Here is a 25,010-nt window from a genome sequence, read left to right on the forward strand (position 1 = left end):
AATATATTTATTTACATTATATAGAGGGCATTATTACACATAAATGCTACGTGCTAGGAGGGACTCAAAGTCAAAACTACTAAAATAAATAAACACATCGTACCAAAGTCATTTAAAAACAGAACTTAGCTGCAGATCACCGCGATTTCATAACCAGTGCAGTGGTGCACTTTTTAATCACCAGTGCAAGCATAATTCAAGATTTATAATGAATGAACAAAATCAACATACCAGACGAACAGTCATTGTATCCAACGTATTTATTTATTTTAGTAATTTTGACTTTAAGAGTCCCTCCTAGCATGTGGCATTTATGTGTAGTAATGCCCTCTATATAATATATATATATATATATATATATATATATATTTGTGTCTGTGTTTCTCCGCTCATCATTGCTTGACAACCAATGTTGGTGTGTTTATGTCCTCGTAATTTAGTGGTTCAGCAAAAAAGACGATAGAATAAGTTCTAGGCTTACAAAGAATAAGTCCCCCACCAAATATGAATATTAATACCGATCAAATGTACTCCTGTGTTTCATAATGTTGTGACCAATTCTCAGAGTCTCTTGGTATTGTGAATATTACTTGAATACAGCTTAAGGTCATCAACAAAAAAGATATGTTTGACACTAAATTCTATTAAATAATCTGCATGTTTTCTGAGCAGAGCTGACAGGCAGACATGCTGTCAAACTGGAACATTTCTGTCAATAACCTAAATCTGTTAGTAACTAGAGTAGTAGCTTCAGTTCTTATTGGGAGATCAGTGGATCATGTTACTTTCAATTTCTTAATGGTCTCAACTGTAGCAATTGATATCTTGACAAGAAACAGTGACTGTAATATTCATGAGTGAGAGACAGGGTTAAATGTTATCTTATTAGGTCTGGTCACACAGTCAAGAGCCTTTAGTGAAGCTGCTTCACCTCCTTAAGGACAGCTTTGTTGAGGAAGAGCTGCCTGGTACAGCCCTAAACTCCTTTCTTTCCTCTTGCCTGCTCATCAGTTCCTACATTGCTTGTTTCTAAGAGATTCTAGAGAAATACAAACAAATTGTGCACGGCTTGTATATAAGAACATTTAAATATGCAATGATAACGTAGCTTTTGGCTACGGGTATCACTTGATATGTATATATCTATCTATTTCTTTACTGCCCACAGGGGGCTAAATGTAGAGGGGACAAACAAGGAAAGACAAGGGGATTAAGTTGATTGCATTGACCCCAGTGCATAAATGGTACTTATTTAATCAACCCCGAAAAGATGAAAGGCAAAGCTGACCTTGGCGGAATTTGAACTCAGAACATAATGGTAGACAAAATACCACTTAGCATTTCGCTTAGCATGCTAACAATTCTACCAGCTCATCATCATCATCATCATTATCATCATTGTTTAACATCCACTTTCCATGCTGGCATGGATTGGACGGTTTGACTGAAGACTGACGAGCTAGAAGGCTGCACCAGGCTCCAATTTGATCTGGCAAGGTCTCTACAGCTGGATGCCCTCCCTAATGCCAACCACTCTGAGAGTGTAGTGGGTGCTTTTTTACATGCCACCAGTATGGGATCCAGCCAGGTGGTACTGGCATCAACCATGACTATGATTTCACTTGGCTCAACAGGTCTTCTCAAGCACCGTACATTGCCTGATGATTGAAGGGAACTCTTAAATGGGCTGGTTATGCGACACTGGCATAAGCCATGGCTACGGTCTCACTTGGTTTGCCGGGTCTTTTCAAGCACAGCATCTCTCCAAATGTCTTGGTTGCTTGTCATGCCTCATATTATGTATGTATGTATGTCTTGTATGTAACCAATAATGAGGTATTTCTCTATAGTTATCCCAGCACAGTTTTTCTTACAGATGGAATTATATGTTGTTTTGGCAACAACATATGATATTGGAAGGTCATACCATAATGATGTTCTGCAGACAGAGGCAGACTTCATGTCAATTATTTTCCACAAACATAAAAATAGTTACTAATTTTGGTTGTTTCTTGGCAGTTTTAAGACTTCACTGTATCTTTTGTTCATTAGATAATTTTCCTTCATTAACTGTAGCTCTCAGATTGCAAAAATATCACTTCTAATGTTTAGACACAAAACTCTCTCACAAAATATAATTCTTCTACCAATGAACAACATTCAGTTCTTAGACTTTCAGAAATTGCAACAGGAACTAAAAAAATAAATAAATAAATAAAGTAAAAAGAGGGGAGACTATTAAAATAGGCTGACTTTACCTGAATGGATCAACTAACTTGTAAATGCTACCACTCGGTACAGTGGCACTGGCAATGTTGGTGCTCAATATATAAATTTCACCTGGAGGAAAGACAAATCATTTCAAATATGACATTATGGTTGCGTTGATTAATGGTTTATTATTGGAAGCAATAAAGCAGTTCTGAATACAAAAGGGAAAAGAGAAAGAAGATAGAAGATAGAAGAGGAGGAGGCAGAGGAGGGCAATGATGATAAGGACAAGTGTGATGGAAATGAAGGTGATAATAGTGGTGATGATGGTATTATGATGATGATGATGATGACAATGATAGCAATGATGATGGTAGCAGCAGTGGTAAGATGATGATTATGATGATGAGGAGGAGGAGGAGGGGAGAAGGAGGGTAAGAATGGCGATGGTGATGATGATGACGATAGTGATGATGATGGGGTGGTGGAGTGGGGTAATGGTAGTGACGAGGATACAGATTATGTTAACAACATTGATAATGATCGTATATTATCTTTGAAGATTAATAAATCTACAGCCATGAGCAATAATCAGTAAAACTATCTCATATCAAACATTAATATTTCTAAGATGAAAACCTCTTTTCTGTACACCTGCATTATACATTTCCGTATGCACAGTTCATAAGTAGACAACTGATGATTCACTCTTTCAATATTCAGAGTTGCATACATAAAGTCAGTATTCAGACGTCACTCATAAATGGAAGAATAACTACAAGTTACTGGTAAACATGTTCCTTATTAGTTGTTACGAAGGTCGGCTCTTATTCTTCTCTACTCTAGGCACAAGGCCCGAAATTTTTTTTTTTGGGGGGGGGCCAATCGATTAGATCGACCCCAGCACGCAACTGGTGGTTAATTTATCGACCCCGAAAGGATAAAAGGCAAAGTCGACCTCGACGGAATTTGAACTCAGAGTATAAAGATAGACGAAATACCTATTTCTTTATTACCCACAAGGGGCTAAACATAGAGGGGACAAACAAGGACAGACATAGGTATTAAGTCGATTACATCGACCCCAGTGCGTAACTGGTACTTAATTTATCGACTCCGAAAGGATGAAAGGTAAAGTTGACCTCGGCGGAATTTGAACTCAGAACATAATGGCAGACGAAATACGGCTACGCATTTCGCCCGGAGTGCTAACGTCTCTGCCAGCTCCCCGCCTTCGTAAATACCGCTAGGCAGTTCGCTCAGCGTGCTAACGTTTCTTATTTCTTTATTGCCCACAAGGGGCTAAACATAGAGGGGACAAACAAAGGGATTAAGTCGATTACATCGACCCAGTGCGTAACTGGTACTTAAGTTATCGACACCGAAAGGATGAAAGGCAAAGTCGACCTCGGTGGAATTTGAACTCAGAACTTAAAGATAGACGAAATACCCATTTCTTTATTACCCACAAGGGGCTAAACATAGAAGGGACAAACAAGGATAGACATAGGTATTAAGTCGATTACATCGAACCCAAGTGCGTAACTGGTACTTAATTTATCGACCCCGAAAGGATGAAAGGTAAAGTCGACCTCGGCGGAATTTGAACTCACAACGTAACGGCAGACGAAATACCGCTAGGCAGTTCGCCCGGCGTGCTAACGTTTCTGCAAGCTCGCCGCTGGGGGTCTTATTACTCAAAAGTAGAGATCACGTAATGGAAATAATTGCAAGCCTATACAGCAAAGATTTAAGGGAGACAACTCAGCCATGACCAATATTTATGAACTTTCATTATCAGGGGAGGTTACCGTGTGTGGCTTGTTTACCTTGTAACTTGACATGGGTTGTTCAACCGTTTGGCAAGTTTGCAAGGGAAAGGTCCACTTGTGACAGAAATAGACGGTTGAAGACTTTGTTCAGCAGGGAAATGAATCAAATTGAAGAATTTCCTCCACTCAGATTCCTACCTGAACTTTAAAAATGACGTTTTGCCATCATGAGCGCAAGTACACCTAATTATAAGGATTAGCTCTTCTTCCGCCTCGGCTTCTCTCACCGTAAACGAGGAGTTAATTTTCCCATAGATGGCATGCATTTACAGGACTACACGTCTTTTTTTTTAAATCCCCTACTCCTTCACCCCATGCGCCTCTAAACCTCTTTGTCGTCATTTCTACCCCCACCATCTCCATCTCATTTTTGTTCCCCTCTTCACGCTACTGCTAAATATCACAAAACTAGGGTGCACTTTTTGCCATCTGAATACTGATACGCACGTCACTGGCTAAAAAAGGGACCTATATAAGGGACATAACTCTAATGGGTTTAGGGGTCAACCATATTCTTCTTGTTCTGTTTATTTCCGGTTTTTCTTTCATCCATGAATCTCGTTCCTTTTTCTTTTTTTACAAATCTGAACACATAAACCAGATGTAATATTTTCAGACAAAAAATCATATTTTTCCATTCAGCCATGTCCTATGAATGCTAATTTACCTCTCCGATTATCGAAGGTTATTTTCATGAAATCGTTCGGTAATATTTAATGGTTGTTATAAAACTATAATAATAATAATAATAATAATAATAATAATAATAATAATAATAATAGTAATAATATTCCTTTCTACTGGAAGCACAAGGCCTCAGATTTGGGGGAAGGGATTAAGTCGATTACATCAACCCAAGTGCGTAACTGGTACTAATTTTATCGACCCTGAAAGGATGAAATGCAAAGTCGACCTCAGAACGTAACGGCAAACGAAATACCTATTTCTTTACTACCCACAAGGGGCTAAACACAGAGAGGACAAATAAGGACAGACAAACGGATTAAGTCGATGAGATCGACCCCAGTGCGTAATTGGTACTTATTTAATCGACCCCGAAAGGATGAAAGGCAAAGTCGACCTCGGCGGAATTTGAACTCAGAACGTAATGGCAGACGAAATACCTATTTTTTAACTACTCACAAGGGGCTAAACACAGAGAGGACAAACAAGGACAGACAAACGGATCAAGTCGATTACATCGACCCCAAGTGCGTAACTGGTACTTAATTTATCGACCCCGAAAGGATGAAAGGCAAAGTCGACCTCGACGGAATTTGAACTCAGAACGTAACGTCAGATGAAATACTACGAACCATTTCGCCTGGTATTCTAACGATTCTGCCAACTCGCTGCCTTAATAATAATAATGTTTGACCTTAACCAGTTGAGCATGTCCCTTAGTGGATGACGATATGTGCATCTCTGATCATGAGCAGAAGTAGTTGGGGAACATCATAGCAAAGACGTGGTATCAGCAAACCCCCAAAGGATCACCGAAAATGAGAATTGCAGAATCCTGTGGGATGCAACGATCCAGTGCGATCACCTGACCAGACATTGGAAACCGGACATGGTTGTGGTGAATAAAAAAGAAAGAGCATCCATGATAACAGACATAGCATGCCCCGGTGACAACAGGATTAATGCAAAAGAAGACAAAATACGCAACTATGACAATTTGTAGTAGGAAATACGAAGGTTGTGGTCAATGTAATGGTTCTGAGGAAGCTATAGGGTGTTGCACAGGCTTACAGTGCAGAGTGTACTGCTTCGTCTGCAGAAACAGCGGCAGGCTAATGAAGGTAATAGCATAAGGCTTGTTCTTTTGTCTTTCACTAATTGATATTACGCTGTGTACTTTCTTAATGCTTTAATCTAAAGTGTATTAGTATCACTACACCTAAGCGAAATCATAACACACACACACACACACACACACACACCACACACACACACACGGATGCGCATATACATATATATATGGAGAGATAGAGAGACACAGAAGATATTTAACAACAGTATCAAGGCATAGTTGTTAATTAAAGAATTTGACTTACCATATTGATCTTCCCCGAAAGAGAGAATAAAAGGACTGTAAGATCCCTGCAAGCCATTAAAACAGACATCGTCTCCACACATGTGAATCTCTTTGTTCAACCAGATTTGCGATTCGTTGAATTGGTAAAGATAGAAGAGACGCCTACAGAGGAAGAGGGAGAGAGAGAGAGAGAAAGATGAGGCTCTCGGTATTACAATAATAATGTAATTGAGACAACACAACAACAACAACACAACAACAGTAAAACGAATAATACTGACATACATACACAGGTGCCGGCATGGCTTTATGATTCGAAGCTTATTTCCCAATCACATGGTTCCGGGTTCAGTCCCACTGCGTGACACCTTGGGCAAGTGTCTTCTAATATAGCCTCGGACCAACCAAAGCCATTGTGAGTGGATTTGGTAGACGGAAACTGAAAGAAGCCCGTCGTGTGTGTATATATATATATATATATATATATATATATATATATATTTATATGTATGTATTTGTGTGTCTGTGTTTGTCCCCCCACCATCTAATGTTGGTATGTTTACGTCCACTTAACCTAACGGTTCAGCAAAAGAGACCGATAACCGATAGAATAAGTACTAGGCTTACAAAGAATAAGTCCGGGAGTCGAGTTGTTCGACTAAAGGTGGTGCTCCAGCATGGCCGCAGTCAAATAACAACCAAGTAAAAGAACAACAAGATCAGCAAGAATAGCAACATTAATTGTAATAAATGTTTATAGTTTTGGGACGAGGCCAGAAATTTTAAGGGCTGCGGGTTTAGGGGATAACCCGCCTCCAATATTTAACTGATTCTTAATCTTATCAATTCCCAGAGGAATGAAAAGCAAAGTGGATCTCAGTGGAATTGGAACTCAGACTGTAAACAGGAATGCTGCAACATTTATTGTTTTCAAATTTGGGATATGGATTAACTTTTGTCTACTAATTATGAAAATGAAATTCATTTTTCCTATTAATTAAAAAAAAAGTTATTAGCCTTTAAGATTTGCAAAATTTGGGCATTTTAGCCAATCAGAATTGAGCATTTTACACATCACCATGGCGAAAAACTCTGTCTCCGTAGTAACCAAAGATGCTGCGTATGCGCACAAGAAGCAGAAGGAGATACAGGAAAGATAATCTTCTACTATAATAATACTCTTACGTTTTTTCTCCGCCACAACATATAAATGAGAAAGGAAGGGGTGATAGATGAAGAAGGAAGAAAGGAGTTATGGAAAAACTTGTGGGACGGTGAACATTCAACGCTGAAAAGAAAAGTCAAACAGCGTTTCAACTCTGTGTGAGTATATGTGTGTATGTGTGTGCGTGTACAAGGGAAGTATGTGAATGTAAGTGAACATTGACTAAGTGTATTTTGATTTACCATCCATATTTATATATAAAATACTACAATTAGCCGTCATTATTGATGGCACGGGGCCAGCTAGTTTATTTTATAAAATTCTAGAGTGTATTGCAAACTTTCGTTCTTGAATTTTTTAAACTCATAAATGTCTGTTTTAAACAATGTTTTGACTGTTATTTCTAAACAAATTCGGATTCAGAGTCAAAAATTACATCTATATGAGACATCAGAAACATTTTTTAAAGATAATTGTAAACAGGGACGAAAACCAGAAAGATTCTCAGTATCTTTTAATTAATTAAAAATTCAACTTACCCATTTGTAAAATCCCCGTAAATATAAAACCCATTGAAATTTGGATTTTCACAGCCGCGGTACACGTGACCTCCAGTTACAGACTTGCCCACAGAATGAGGGTATGAGAATATCGGTAATTCTTCAGGACCTGAAAAAGAATGCAACTAGAATGAAAAAAAAAAAAAAAAGACAAAATAGATATATACATTGAACAGACATATTTTTGGAGATACTTGCTGTAACTATGCTGGAGGAAAAGAGGATTTATAGAAAAATTCGAGCTAGAATTTCTGAGAAATTTTATTTAAATGAATTTTTCATATAAAAGCACAACAAAGTGTGTGAACACTTCACTATGCAGGTCCACAAACTAGTTTTGATTTTCAAAAACACCACTATATTTATTTCACTTATGTAGATAATGCCCCTGGGCAAGTCATAAATACCACCTTCATCAATAAAAGTAATAAGTTTCATGTTCAGCTGCAGAGTGCAGAAATAAATTATTTCTCTAGAGACAATATTACAGAAATCGCAAACTATGTCAACAAGAGCTTATGAGTAAACAACTGTCTGATTGACTGCTGAGAAAAAGTTATTCAAGTCAATGATTACGTTTTCGGTTTTCATACGCCATCAAAGATGTATTATATGTCCCGAAAACGAGAAAAGGGGTACATTTATTTTTTAGATTGGATCTTTCAAAGGTTTAATTAATACCAGGAAAGATACAAATAGGTGTTCATTGGGCAACTTTTGGATGGCAACAGAGTATTTTAAAGTTGATTATAAGGAACTTTTATGAAAATTAACTGATTACATTTAAATTATAACATCTCCATAGTAATATCATGGGTTGTGATACTAGATAGACAGATAGATAGATAGATAGATAGATAGATAGATAGATAGATAGATAGAGAGAGAGAGAGAGAGAGAGAGAGAGAGAGAGAAAGAGAAAGAGTGAGATTACTAGTGTGTGTATGTATATACGTATTGTTACAGTACATCGTTGCACTCCGTCGGTTACGATGACGAGGGTTCCAGTTGAGCTGATCAATGGAACAGCCTGCTCTTGAAATTAACATGCAAGTGGCTGAGCACTCCACAGACACGTGTACCCATAACGTAGCTCTCAGGGAGATTCAGCGTGACGCAGAGTGTGACAAGGCTGACCCTTTGAAATACAGGTACAACAGAAACAGGAAGAAAAAGTGAGAGAAAGTTGTGGTGAAAGAGTACAGCAGGGTTCGCCACCACCTCCTGCTGAAGCCTCGTGGAGCTTTCGGTGTTTTTACTCGGTCTGGGAATCGAAACCGCGATCCTACGACCGCGAGTCCGCTGCCCTAACCACTGGACCATTACGCTAGCTAAACAGACAGACAGACAGACAGACAGACAGATAGATAGATAGATATAGATAGATAGATAGATAGGTAAATAGATAGATAGATAGATAGATAGATAGATAGATAGATAGATAGATAGATAGATAGATAGATAGATAGATAGATAGATATGCACACGCACACGCACACACTAGTATGTAGATAACGAAGTATTTTTACACAGCTAACACGTATTTATACAACTGGTGTGTATCTTTAATACCGTATATATACAGCTAGTATGTATTGATGATTGGTGTTGACGGTTACTAAACACTGATGAATAATAAGTATTTATGGCTGTCTATACGTACCAACCATTCCACACACTGCAGGATTGAAACATTGGTAACCTTCTCTGCCGTTCCAGCCATAATTACCTCCTTTGACCAATATATCAATTTCCTCGTAGGCATTCTGGCCAACATCACCACAGATTATCCGCCCTTTGTACATTCCTGAAGAAGTAAAAACATTATCAACATATTTATATAATAAACACACAATTCATTAGCATATAAACATTCATTCACAAACATACACACAAACACAAGCATATACACCCATCCACGAACTTAAACATCAGTGATATCTATACAAGAAAGAAAATATGTATGCATAACAAGTGTGTGTATATCCATACGCACACATATAGTCCAATACGGCTGATGGTTTTAATTTACCTTCCCATACTCGGAAAATTCTTCAACATGAAACCGCTCCTTAAAGTGAATTGGCTGTTATGAAACTAACCAATATTGCATAAGGTTTCATATTTCATTCCCTTTTGTGCTATCAGTAATTCCTTTACCTGGGTCACTTTCTTTTGACATCCACCCCCATTCTCAAGTCATCCTTTTCTATTTTATTATTCACTGATCAACCCTTTCTGTGCCACCAGTTATCTCCCGCTTTCTCCTGAAAGGCATACCTCATCTCTAACCTCCTCCCATGTCAGTTATCATTCTCAACGCTATCTCATATCTGCCATCGATGCAGCTCCATTTTTGTTCGCCACTCATTATTCCATCCCTACGTACCTCTGACTTCCATTTCTGTTACTGTACGACTCTCTCCCCCACACTCCCACCCATACATCATTTCCATATTCCTCATCTACCTACAGTTTTACTACACATCCACAGCCACCTACCACCGTCTCCTTTCTGAGTCGCTCCTTTTCCTTTCACCTCTCCCCAAGCTCGTATCTACCTTCGACTAGACCTCCAATCTTTTTCACAGTTATCTCTACTCCCATCTCTCACCCCCTTCTCACACTCATATGAACTTGTCCCCCGCCACCCTGCTCCATCTTCTGTCCATATCTTCCCTTCTACCCACTTTCTTCTACTTAGTTCTCACATCACGCCACCACCATCTTTATCTGTCCCTCCACCTACTCCTACCCGACCTCATATAATGCAGAGTGGCCCTTACACTTGTACTCCGCCCTTCGTCGTATTCTAGCCCCTCACCACCCGGCATAAGGCCACCTCCCCCGCCCACTCAGTAGAGGGAGGGAGAGAGAGAGAGAGAGAGAGAGAGAGAGAGAGAGAGAGAGAGTGAGAGAGAGAGAGTTTCCTTTGTTTTCTGTAGCTGGAAACTTTTCGTCTGCTGCTGGTACTTCTGTGCCTTTTAGCATCGCGCTTCTACACGAGATGCTTTCTCCACACGAAGATCGTAGTATTACGATGTCTTACAGTATAGCCATGCTACGATGTACAGATTGCTCTCTCTCTCTCTCCCTCTCTCTCTCGTTCTCTTTCATCTTCTCTCTTTCTATCCCTCTCTCGCTCTCTCTCTCTCTCTTTGTGTGTATATATGTATGTATGTATGTATGTATGTATGTATGTATGTATGTATGTATGTATGTATTTGAATGTGTGTGTGTGTAAACGTGTGTGTGTGTATGTGTATAAACGTGTGTGTGTGTGTGTATAAGGTATAATCGAATAGGTAGAGAGTGGGTGACTGCACTGACCTGTGACGCGGTCGCCTTCATCTTTGTCGCAACGCCATATATTCCGAATTCCGTAAGCATAGATCTCTGGACGTGTTTCATTTTCGTTGACAAATGGATTACTCAGTGGAATTGCATATTGTTTCCCCTTACGTCTCTTGTTAACATTAATTCTTAATACTTTTCCCAGCAAAACAGACCTGAAACAAAAATTCAGACTCATTGTCAGTGAAATTCTACACACACGCACACACGTTAGGTCAGTTCAAATATATTTGTGACATATTTCAACTTCTGAAGACAATTTCATCACAGCTTTCCGCGGAGAAAATATCTCAAGGCAAAAATTCTTTTTATTTCCCACCACTGCTACACTATATATATATATATATATATATATATATATATATATGTGTGTGTGTGTGTGTGTGTGTGTGTGTATATATGTATGTATGTATGTATGTATGTATGTATGTCAGGTCACTTTCGAGTGCTACTGGTAACATGTAACCCAGTACAACTTGTTGCATGGTCAGGTCGTTGGCGACTAAACTGGCAACCCCACCAAGCTTGCTTGGTGAGGAGGGTGTTTATTGGACATCCTGCGGGATGAAAAACAAAACCCGTCAAAGGGCGGATGAACTCTTGAGAGTCAACGGCCATCCAATAAATGTCTTAATGCGCGGGGACATAGAAATAATCGGACTGAATACCCGATCGCGCGGTTAAACCATTGGGAGTGAAGAACTCCTAGCCTTTGTTAGGGCATCCTTCTAGGAGAAGGTAACTCCGGTAACTGGGATAACTCCATCATAAAACCTGTGGCTCAGTGGTTACCGATGATGTTCTTTTCGGATTATGGCTGCTGTTGCTTAGTGAGTGAGATTGACTCAGTGCACAGCCTTGCCTCACTTAAAAAAAAAAATCTTCTTGCACAGGCATTGCACAATAACAACATTGATTAAGCTTCGTGCAATGGCCATACTCGATAACGAGGGGGCAGCCACCATGTATGTATGTATGTATGTATGTATGTATGTATGTATGTATGTATGTATGTATGTATGTATGTATGTATGTATGTATGTATGTATGTATGTATGTATGTATGTATGTATGTATGTATGTATGTATGTATGTATGTACAGCCTTCTTTAAGATGTTCGTGTACATTCGGACATAAAAAGGCAACACGCTGCAGATGTCTGGAAAAAAGAAACTCTCCTTATAGACTATGGCGGTGCAGACACATGACTGGGATATGAATGCTCTCACAGTATATAACTGTATTTCATTCAACGCTGCTTAGTGCGCCTATCATTTACACATAGTTATACAGTAACCCCTCGACTATCACGGGTGTTACGTTCCAAAATACACGTGTGTGTGTGTGTGTGTGCATGCGTGCGCTATGTATGAATGTATATAAAGATAGAGAGTGAGAGAGATAAAGAAATGGACTGATAAAAAGAAGATAATGTCTCGTGTTCAAATTCATTCGGGTCTTGTCTCAACGCATGACTGAGCAAAACCTTGGATTAACCACTTGCAATTAAAGGCATGCACACACACACACACAGAGCCACCCCTAAACTTCATTATTTCAATGAGGTATAAAAGACTTTGGTCTTATTTTACGAAGGAACATGTAAAAAATGTGTTCCAAAATTATATCTTGCATTTAGTTTTGTTTATAAAATTTCATAGCTCAGCAACTGAAATTTCTTTTTTCGGCTTTAGAATTATTGCAAATGCAAGGTGCGTTCCATATGTATCCGACTTTATTTTTTCCCGCCAAAATTTATGCCGCATGGACAAAATTTTTTGTGCAGGTGACGACGCCACCCGTCCAGCGCATGCGTGAAAGTTTGGCGACGATGTCATGAGCAAAACTCATATCAAGGAGTCCTCAGCCGCTTCAAACACGCCCACACCTTAATGGAGAGCGAGGCACGCTCAGACCGCCCACCGACAAGCTGAAGCGAGGAGCCGATTGAAAAGGTTCGGCGAATAGTTATGGAAGACGGTCATCTCCCAGCCAAGGGATTTTGCTAACGCAGCAATAGTTTCGGCAGAAAAACTAAAGACGGATACGTTTTGAATCTCATGTTCAAATGTTTATCATTAAAACGAACCTTTATTCTTTCATTCTTTCTTTTCTATATTTTTTGCCATTTTGTACAATTCCAATTCGTCAAACTCTTGAAATTACGAAATTGGAAAGTGGAAAAGCGGACTTTTGGAATGGCTGTCTCATTTAAGTTGGAATTTCGCAGTTTTTGTCGTGACTCCCCACTATTTTTTTAAATCATATATTACAAAACAATTGAAAGAAGCCTTGATTTTTTTTTTTTAATCCACACACATTCATCGTGACTTTGAAACAACAATAACAACCACTAAAATAATAATTTTTTCTTACTCTTAATTTTCTGCCATTTTATTGTATGCTACATTCTGAAATATTTGTAACTCCTTAAAAAGAAAAAAAAATCTCTTACCCTTTCTTCCCTTCTTCATTTTACTTTTTACTGAAGAAATAATCAAACACCGCAAGGGAATGTGTGAGAAACCAAATTAGAATTCTAAAAGGATCGCCAAAGCGACATTTTCAGTTGTTATGTGCAAAAAAATTCTTTCTGTTTTAATTAAAGGTAAGTAAAATAGGAATCAAAAATATCTTTCGTTTCACCTTCGGTTTGCCATAGAACAACAGTTTGTTACGGTAGTACTTGCTTCTAAATAAAACCTTTATATTCATTTCTATCTATTTTTGTCTTGTGTGGGAAATAAACAAAAAATGATCACGTAAAATTAAATTTGTGGGAAGTTGTGTCAGGTAAATGTTAAAAATTAAGAAAAAAAAAACAATATACTGCGCCGTGGAGAAAAAAATATTTTTACAGTATTGCAAAACTATTGCAACGTACACTCGAGTGAAATTCCCCTCCCCTTTATATGGGCATTCGAAATGGCATGCGTGTGTGTGTGTTAGTGCACGCGCACATGTAACGTGCCACGAGAACAGACGTTGTTTTTCCTGCATTTCAATTCTTTTCCTCTTCTTTTTCCTTCTCTTGCATAAAAGATATCACCCGGAATATCAGGTTCTCTTCTGTTTATTCCTTTTGCGCTTGTTGTATTTTCGCTTTATATTTCTACGCTTTTCAGGCTTTCGCCAGTCTGATTCCGCATCGTATTTTTCGTTTGTTTGCTCATTGCCTTCAATTTTACTCCTATGATTTCTGTTATTCTTACTTGTGTGTGTGTGTGTGTGTGTGTGTGTGTGCGTGTGCGTGCGTAACCGCGTGTGCGCGACTGTGTATAAAAGAGCACTGCGAAATTTAGCTGTAGCTGCGCAGTGTGTACAGGAATCCACTGACAAATGCAAACGTGTCTTTCAAGGACGCAAAACTGCAATGTTTACATTTGCCAGGGTTTGTTTTTATACATTATGCAACTTGAATGAAATCTTATAATGTTTCTGATACGATATGTGTTTATCTGTTATCTTATTAATATACGCTCAATCCAGTGTAATCCGGAGGTAAGCGTCTGAGTCAGCGTGGAAATAATAAGCGAAAAGAGTTTAGGGAGTAAAACAACGCAGACAAAAAAGAACACAAAGCGCGGAGTTCAACGTTTCAAACACTCGTTCATCATGAAAAAAAAAATTTTTTTTTTAATAAACGGAAGGAAAATGAGAGTAGAAACGCGTGTTTGTTTGGTAGTGGAGGGAACATGCTTGAGAATTGCCGAACCATTTAATATAAAAACAAAAGTTGAATCAAGTAGTAATTCAGATAAAAAAAAAAAAGGTAACAGCGTAAGAAATTATTTAGGCACTTGATTAGCCTCAACACCGCAAAGTATTTACAAAGAAAATATATTAGAAAGGTGAAATAAACATCATAGTTTATTTGCCTCCCCCAGAAACCGCTTCCTGTTCCTTTTGATGGTGACTGAACCAATCGCATTGTTGGAAACACCTTTGTATCTCCAGCAGGTATCTAATGGCCACGAGCGTTTCGCTCCTTAGTCTATACTCTTCGCCTGAGTTGGGCAGAGAGGCTTTAATTAGCCGTCGCCTGCAGAAGACTTCTCTCTGTGGTCTTTTGTCAACAACTTTTAACTGATCTTACCTACCTTAACTATCTCCATAATCGCTTCCTTCAATTCTTTTTACTAGACTGATACAGGGTCAATACTTGTTGGGTGAAACACCTAATGCATTTCTGTTTTATTAAATTCTACAGCAGTGCCTTTTGGACACATATCAATGAGTTACAAAATCACGTATACTCTCCAGGTTAGTTAACTATGATTTTTTATCGTATATACCAGTGGTTCCCAGCCTGGGGTCCCCAAAGGTAGTACAGGGGGTCCGTGAACTAAATTCAAAATTTCATATGTAACGGTGTTTTAGGTGGAGTCAGTGGTCGACAGTTACCAATTGTAATAGTTGTTGAAGTTGCAAATGTGTAAGATGAAAGAACAGTGATCGAAGTTGTAAATAAATATTTATTTACCGTTACTTTGTATATAACTGAACCACGACGGGCTGGCATGTATAATGAAATTCGTAAAGCATGCAAGGTAAAGAGAGATATCGTAGATTTTCCTTGTACAGGTGGGTTTGTGTTCTTGTCCTTGTGTAATAGTAAACCACAGATAGAGGCAGGGTAATGTTGTAGAGAAAAGAAAGTGAGAGGGGTGGGACGAAGCAACTGCTTCTTGGTGAGGTGCCATAGTTGTCTCTCTGTAACTTTTCTTTCGGAGACGGCGTTTCGTTGAGCTGGTCAGCCATAGTTAGAAAAATAGATATACTACGAAGACAATGAACATACTTTGGGAGAGTCGACTGTTATCTCAATTCTAATTTTTCACGGCCTAGAAGAGGTTAGGAGGGTCATGTGGCAAAGACATAAATCGGCTTGGCAAAGCCATATGGTAAATGTAACTGCTGTCAACAATTATTTCTCTGTGAGAAAAGTGCTGTTGAAATATTATGGGAAATTTGCCGGTTCAGGTTCGAATCCACTCTATGCCTAAATGAAGTCACTGTATATAAAATGAGATACACACGTGCGAAAAAAAATGTGGTTAATTAAACTAGGAAACCCGCTCCTAAATAATACTCCCCTCACTATAATTACCCAACGAAACTAACCAATCTACCATAAGCAAACGTCTACCCAGCGAATTTAACAGCGCAAGAACAAAATTTAATATAAGAATTACTACTTTTATTTACATTACCATCACACATGTATCAATTATTTTCGCATCCGAACCGATGCATCTATGTGTATTCGCATTTTGAAGAGGTTTGCTTAAGCCAGTAAATTGAAACGATCGTAAATGCTACCTTCATCTCTGCTTCTTCCTTCTTTGTTATCTAATTAATTAAAGACATACCAGCGAAAACCACGAGCTTCCCAAAGTTATTATATCCATTTTCTTCTCCTACACACACACACACACACACACACACACACACACAAGGATAAGCATATTAAAAGGTCCGTGAGAAAACTCATTTAAACAAAAGGGTTGGGAACCACTGTTGGGAAGCACTGGTATATACAATAGGTATATTGAAGGCGGCGAGCTGGCAGAAACGTTAGCACGCCGGGCGAAGTGCTTAGCGGTATTTCGTCTGTCTTTACGTTCTGAGTTCAAATTCCGCCGAGGTCAACTTCGCCTTTCATCCTTTCGGGGTCGATAAATTAAGTACCAGTTACCCACTGGGGTCGATGTAATCGACTTAATCCGTTTGTCTGTCCTTGTTTGTCCTCTCTGTGTTTAGCCCCTTGTGGGTAGTAAAGAAATAGGTATATACAATAGGTAGAGAGTAGATAAGAAGTTGTGGCGTTAATGCCATTCCAAAGGACATCATTTCGTAATTAAAGTAAAAAAAAGATTGACTGTTAATCGAAACTAGGTCGGGGTCTCTACTAATTCGGAGCTTGCTTCTGCTCTGCTGTACACACCAAATGCAAGGAGTTTACCTCAACTCCATAGTGCTCCCTACTGACGCTCAGCTTAGTTTTATTCCATGGTTTCAGCATCTATAACGAGTTTACTTCTCTATGGTTCTCTACTGAACTCACCACTGTCAAGGGATTTAAATCTCTCTCTGCTGATATGGCGTTTATCTCGGCTGCACAGGGAGCTTACCACTACCCTGTAGTAATCAGCGCTGTCCTAAAATAACCAGAAATATCTAGCGAATATCGTGGAACAAGATGTTGATTATGGTGAAACAAGTTGGAGATTTTGGTTCGATTCCTATCAGAAATCACTTCATATCTTTCTTTCCCTTCTTTTGCCTCTAAAGATATAGAACCACTTCACTTACATCACTAACATCCGAAAAATTATACACATTTTTTTTATATGTACGTAATTTTTTGTTTAAGTAATTTCAATAATAAATCAACATGAATACCAGTTATATACGAGTACTAAATGGTTCAGTGAAAAGAGAGAGAGAATAGTAGTTATAACAACATAATTTGAATGAGTCCTAAATATCAACCACAGAATTAGTTTTTAAAACTGTAACTCATACATTAGTTGAAAATCTAGTCAGTAAAATTCCTCGAAAATGTCTAAATTTCGAAATTCACAAACAAAGCAAACATATCATTTGCTTGTATTATTATTATTATTATATTATTATTATTATTATTATTATTATTATTATCATCATTATTATTATTATTATTATTCAGTTTCTGTCCGTTAATATAATTCTTGTGCACAGAATTGCATAAATAATTTGTGAAAGAAAATATATTTCCCCCTCAAGACCTGTATGATGTTTTACAGATGTTTGTAGTAAAGAATACATTAGCACAAAAACATCATTTTTTTTCCTTCTTTAGTAGCAGCAGCACCCATCTCTATTACTCAAACTGGCGAATCGTTCTACTCTTTTAGTGAAGAATATCTGCAAGGCCGACTATAGTTGTTTTGACACTTTTGTTGCCATATTTCTGTTGAAATCCACTGCTTTTGGTTTCAATTAATGTTACAAATTGCAAAGAATTTAGCGAAATAGCTTTATCATTATCAAACTAGTGTTTATAACAACAATTAACATGAAAATTTGACGGAAGGTTTTAATTTAAATTTAAAACAGAAAAGTTGGATTATAGGATCAGGAATGAAGATATCAATTGGCTTCAGACCAGGCAGTTTGGTATGAAAAAGGTTAAACTTGTAACTATATTGTTTTAAGGAATTAGGATTGACAGAAAGAAACTAAAATGAAATGTGATATATTTAAAGGAGAGAGAAGGGGGCTGTGATGTTTTATGAAGTGAAATAACTTCGATTAGGAGTGGAAACTGGGCCACGAATTAAGCTCACCATGATGATAACCGTAAAGGGAAACATTTCGTTCTTAAATACATTATGATATATTTATAACAAGCAAACCAGCAAGTCAAGAAAATCTTCATAAGAGACGAAAGCAGTATTCGTAGTGACATGTAGTGTTTATCACCACCTAAGCACGATATCGTCGGTTCCTAGGGAACAGCCGTGTTTAGGTGGCATTAAACACTACTTGACATATTTATAGAAAAGAGAATGAGAATACGTGACTTTCATACCATTCGTACAGATATCAACAGCAGAATAGACAAGGGACAACCTCACGATCAGGTTACGAGTAAAAACTCAGGCCCAGCTTGGGTAGAGAACAACAACAACAATCCGTTCTATTATAGGCACAAGGCCTGAAATTTGGGGGTGGGAAAATAGTCGATTATATCGACCCCAGTACTCAGCTAGTACTTAATTTATCGACCCCGAAAGGATAAAAGATAAAGTCGACCTCGGCGGCATTTGAACTCAGAACACGAAGACAGACGAAATACCAATTTCTTTACTACCCACAAGGGGCTAAACACAGAGAGGACAGACAAACAGATTAAGTCGATTATATCGACCCCAGTGCGTAACTGGTACTTATTTAATCGACCCCGAAAGGATGAAAGGCAAAGTCGACCTCGGCGGAATTTGAACTCAGAACACGAAGACAGACGAAATACTTATTTCTTTACTACCCACAAGGGGCTAAACACAGAGAGGACAAACAGATTAAGTCGATTACATCAACCCCAGTGCGTAACTGGTACTTATTTAATCGACCCCGAAAGGATGAAAGGCAAAGTCGACCTCGGCGGAATTTGAACTCAGAACGTAGCGGCAGACGAAATACTGCGAAGTATTTCGCCCAGCGTGCTAGCGATTCTGCCCCTAACAACAGAAACAATAATGACAACAACCAACAGCAGCAGCAACAACAACGCTACTTTTAATTCAAGGTCCCAAATATATGGGGGGGGGGTGCAAAGATGAAAAGTAAATTTGACTGCGACGGGATTTAAATTTGAAATGAAAAGGGAGTTAACTCAATAATTCTTGTGATGACGGTGCAGGATAGAATCAGTAGAGCGCCAGATGGCAAAACATTGTGCATGCACCATTTTGAACGAAAATCTGGCCGGATTTAATCTCGTAATATCAGTGGGTTAATTGATAAATACCAGTAATATACTGGTATATTACTACACCCCACACCTCCCATCTATTCATCTGTAAATTAGTGTCACTATAAGAAATCGATAAAGTTTTGTTCCATAAAATTGTTTACATCCTGCTCCTCCTCCTCTTCCTCCTCCTCCTCATCATCATCATTGCCATCATCATCATCACCACAGCCACCACCAATACCACCTTCCTCCACATCACCATTGTAGTCATCGTCGTCATCATCATCACCATTCTCATTGCAGCTGTCTCTCCTCCTCCTCCTCCTCCTCATCATCATCATCATCCTCAACATCACCACATCATCAGTAGCAGCACGTGCAGCAGTAACATCTATAGTTTTCTATCTCCACACCAATCTCCATGTTAAAATAAATATTACATTTCATCCTTTTTAAGACATTTAACAAAATCTTAGAGAAAAAGATGAAAAAATAAGAAAAATGTCCTCCGTCCTTTTTTCTTCTTTTTATGTCTCTCAAGTCTCAAACCGATATCTGTTTACTCCAACTTGCTGACTGCTGCAGACATTCGGCACTTCTCTACAGACACACTCAAGAATATTCCAAAAAAAAATTTACTCCAACACCATAGTTATTAGTATCATTATTACTGGGAAAAGGCGACACGTCGTGTGTGTGTGTGTGTGTGTGTGTGTGTGGTAGGGGGTGAACTTTAGGCGTTGACTAACGAGAATCAACTGCTTGGTCTGCCCTACAGGAGGGTTTTCAACCCTGGGACTGTGGATAACTTTCCAGAAATCCCAGGCCTTTGTGCAAGAGAGGGTACCAAGATAAACTCTGCAGGTTTGGAAGGGACCTAAGACGGGTGTAACTGAGATGCAAGCAGAGCGACAAACATCAGATCTGCACATATTCGTTTACAGTGCGAATCTTACTTCATCAACCTCACCACCATCATCATCATCGTCATCACCACCATCATCATACTCATCATTCTCATCATCATCATCATCATGATTGTCGTCGTCGTCGTCGACATGAACATCATCACCACCATCACCATCATCATCATCATGATCATCATCAACCTCACCATCATCATCGTCGTCATCGTCATCAACATCATCATCATCATCATCATTGTCATCGTGTTATCGTTGTCATCGTGTTGTCGTTGTCATCATCATCAGCAGCAGCAGCAACAGCACCACCACCAACACCAGTTTCTGGGAGAGGTATGTCAAGCGAAGGGTGCGAATCAGGCCGTCGTGAACATCGTGCGCCCCCTTCTTTTGGCCAAAGGAGCACTTTTTCAGCGAGAAAAGTCGTATGATGGACACGACTAAAAGAAACGAGGACAGATATTTTCCACTTTGGCGAAAACCTTCCGAACTTTCTCAAGTTCCGCTGTCAAAGAAAGCTGAGAGTGAAGAAAACGGTGCTACCCGATGGTAAATTTCTTGAAAGAAGGTTTTGAGTGATGAGCATAGCATGAGTGAATGAACCTACGATCAGTGTCCATCTGCTGGGTAAGGAATACAGCCGTGCCAGGGTTATCAACATTGATAAATAGAGAAAACCGTAGATTTTATGCCGTTCTTTGACTGAATGGGAATGGAGGACTTCCTTTTGAAGCACATTATTTACATTATTTACATTTGACGGAGATTTGTCAAATGTAAATAATGTACATAATTCCTCATCTTTTAAATATAGAACTGTATTCCTTTTGCAGTTTTAGATCATCATACAGGCATGTATTCTGTCTGTGTTGTCTATACTGCATCAATTCTTTATTCAAGCACTCAGGCTCTTACACAGAGAGGACAGTACAAGGACAAACACAACACCATAGTTGGGATAAAAACATAACACGAATGAAACGGAAAAATGAAAAAATGTATAAATTAATGATAATGAAATGGCTACATGAGCCCCACTCTCGACCTGTATCGATGTTTTTATAAACAGTTTTTAGTCTTTCTCTTTTCTCCTATTTTTTTTCCTTATTAGTATCGTATTTATAAACATCTTTTATAATAAATTCATATATGGTTTTATTTCTTTATATTCCATCACTGGTGGCAGCTCATCAAATCCTACCTCTGCACCCAGTGGGTCAATTCTGTCTCCAAATAAGTCTTTCAATTTGTTATATTTTTCTTTATCTATAAGTATTTTTTTACTATTGAAAGGCATGATGCAATGGTTTCCGTCTGAGAGAAAATCTTTACATAGATTTGTGTTAAAAGCATAATATATATCGAAGTGAGATGACACGTTTCGCCCTAAATGCGACTTGTCAATGCCGTGCAGCCGTTTGTCAGTTGCTAAGACGAGATTCGTGCTTCAATACATAGAAAATTGGAATAATACATTAACTAGTATCGCGGAGAGCTTGCCGGGTTGTAAAAAACTCGATGTACATGCATTCAGAATGATATGCAGATGGCAATTTTAATTCAATGATGTTTCAATTGCATTCACCGCTGTTTCAAGCTATGTTATATTATTATTATTATTATTATTGAGTGAGAGAGCAGTTCATGCCATCAAAGTGACACTGGGGTAAAATATACAAAACCAATATACCCATCATGACTACCCGTCTGATAAAGGTACACCAGGCACATGCATCACAACCATATGTGCGCGACATGGTGATCTCATATCAAGATAAACAGCACATGACCTTGCAGGTGGGGCCCAGTTAGAATTTTCTTCAGGTTGAGTAGCCCATCCCGCTCAAACGGTCCCTGAATAAGGGTTGCTTAAGGATGTTGAAAGAACCACCCATGTTTCCAGAGGTGAACTATTCAAACCCCAAAGAATCCCTCTCAACACATGGCTATGATGCTCCCCCACTACTTCTGCTCGTGATCAGAGATGCACATATCGTCAGCCACTAAGGGACATGCTCAACTGGTTAAGGTCAAACAACTGACAAGCAAATCTGTGGTATTGAGCAGAATATTTGCTGTAGCCCATCTTTTATACCAAGACAAAACAATGTACATGATATTACAAAACAATGTACATGATATTGTTATTATTATTATTATTATTATTATTATTATTATTATTTGGCATAAGTAGATATGTAGCTTATCACCATGTGAAATTTAGTTATTTGCGAAGAATAGCTGCAAACGAAGACATGATTCTAAAACCCTGGAATATCTCTTCCATGCCGATAAGAAACCAGATTTGTCCTGTTTCTACTTTAAAATATAAATTTTATCCGCATTTGATTTCAATCCGAGATAGCTACGACGCACAGACACAACGCCCCACCCTGAACAACTCGTATGAATGCAAAAGCAACAAAAACACAACAAAAATTGCATTTGATTTCACGCAGGAGGTAAAATATATAAAGAGGAAAAAGTTAGAGAAATTTTTAGCAGAAAATGATAATATTAGCACAACATTCACGGCGATAAGTTAAGTAACAAAACGATATACACATACACCTAAATGAACAAAATAGGGGGGAAATAGCAATTGATCTTTCGTCAGTGCTGCTCACATGAATCGACTGGTTGAGAAGAAATGTACTTGGCAGGTTTGTAACCAAGAAGGGCACATATGATTTTTTTTTTAATCAAGGATAAAAGAAGAGGAAAGCTATATATCTATGCATCGCATAAAGAGCAGCCCCAAAGAATAATTAGAGCTGGGCTTGACAGATGTGTCGAGAGAACCGTCTGCTTTGTTTTGAAAGTGAGGACCTGACAATAAGACACGACTGGCTCGTGCGTCGCACACATGCCTATGCAGTGCTGCTGTAACACAGGGATCGACGCAATAAAACGGTAACAGTATATAATATTGGCAATGGCATCGATCGTTGGGTAGAGTTTTAAGACATTCAAATGGTAGGAATGTTACAGAAGATCTTGCAAATAATCGGTCACATACAAAGAAAAATATTTCCAGAAGATGTTTGTTGACTCCTTTTTCATCTTGGATGAGTTTTTTTTTGTTTTATCTTGGGTATTTCTGGTTCTAAATCGCCAAGACAAAGGTGAACAGAATCATAAGATGCTCTCGAATTCATCTTGTTGGTGATTTTTCTGCTTCTTTTTTATGTCTCCTTAAATTATATCGTTTTAAAAATTATGTCTTTATACAACTGCCAACGTACTTTGTATAATGACATTTTTTAACATGCCATGCATTATATAATATTTCTTTCACTCTCCTCGTTTATTTCCACATATTTTATAACACTTTCGTATATTGTGGACACCGCCATCTATGGAGCACCAGGGCACTATAAGACCATAACTACTTTACACTTTGAAAAGTTGCCGTCTTTCTCTTGACTTCAGTTTTAAGGTAGAGTCGAAGAAGAAGCTATTAATTTTACGACAGTTAGTCATCTTTCGTGGAATTTGCTAGAGGGCAGCATCTCCCTTTCCACTCTCTTACTCTGCTTCACGTAGAACTGAAGACTTTGGTCGGAGAGAGAGAGAGAGAGTCTAAACCTTAGTTCTTTTAAATACATCTGCCATACCATTTCTTTACGATAGCAACCAGACACGAGAAAACTGTGTGATCTACAGGAATGATAACTAAATGGTGATTTGACAAACTGGGACGTGGAAACCTTGAGAAATAAATAAATAAATAAATATTTCCTTCTTCCTTTTTCTTGAAGTTAATGGGTTCATTTACAGGATGTCATTTTGTTTTTACTTTATTTCGTTCAAATCAGCTCCTTCTCCTCCTCCTCCCCTTCTTCCTCGCCAACACTATTATTATTACAATTGTCAGGATCATGATTATCATCACGCATTACCACCTCCACCACTATCGTCATCATCCTCAAACACCACCACCACCACCACCATCACCACCGGACACCGACACCGCAACCATTCCTATCAACACCACCAGTGTCACTGCTACCACCATCACTGTCACCACGCCGCGCCGCCTCCACCACCAACACCAGTACTAACACCACTGAGATCACCACCACCACTACCATTGTCATTATCACAATAACTTAAGAACTTTATTACAAGGACATCTTCATAGCATTATTTCCGCAGCATAAGGCGGCGAGCTGGCAGAATCGTTAGCACGCTGGGCGAAATGCGTAACCGTATTTCGTCTGCCGTTACGTTCTGAGTTCAAATTCCGCCGAGGTCGACTTTGCCTTTCATCCTTTCGGGGTCGATTAAATAAGTACCAGTCGCGCACTGGGGTCGATATAATCGACTTAATCCGTTTGTCTGTCCTTGTTTGTCCTCTCTGTGTTTAGCCCCTTGTGAGTAGTAAAGAAATAGGTATTTCGTCTGTCTTTACTTTCTGAGTTCAAATTCCGCCGAGGTCGACTTTGCCTTTCGGGGGTGA

The 25,010-nt window shown here is 38.7% G+C and overlaps 1 protein-coding gene across 2 annotated transcripts in view; it reads right to left on the reverse strand.

Annotated features, from left to right (window-relative positions):
* The window catches only part of LOC115215932 (HHIP-like protein 1), a 92,021-nt gene that overhangs the window by 26,317 nt on the left and 40,694 nt on the right, over positions 1-25,010 (reverse strand). For both annotated transcript variants that reach the window (XM_036505864.1, XM_029785294.2), the window contains exons 3-7: positions 11,140-11,318; positions 9,473-9,616; positions 7,789-7,918; positions 6,104-6,246; positions 2,259-2,340 (exon numbers count right to left, since the gene is read on the reverse strand). In XM_036505864.1, the coding sequence (XP_036361757.1) occupies positions 2,259-2,340; positions 6,104-6,246; positions 7,789-7,918; positions 9,473-9,616; positions 11,140-11,318 (678 nt within the window). The remainder of the gene's footprint in view (positions 1-2,258; positions 2,341-6,103; positions 6,247-7,788; positions 7,919-9,472; positions 9,617-11,139; positions 11,319-25,010) is intronic.

Source organism: Octopus sinensis, linkage group LG9 (assembly GCF_006345805.1).
Source record: "Octopus sinensis linkage group LG9, ASM634580v1, whole genome shotgun sequence".
NCBI classification, from domain to species: domain Eukaryota; kingdom Metazoa; phylum Mollusca; class Cephalopoda; order Octopoda; family Octopodidae; genus Octopus; species Octopus sinensis.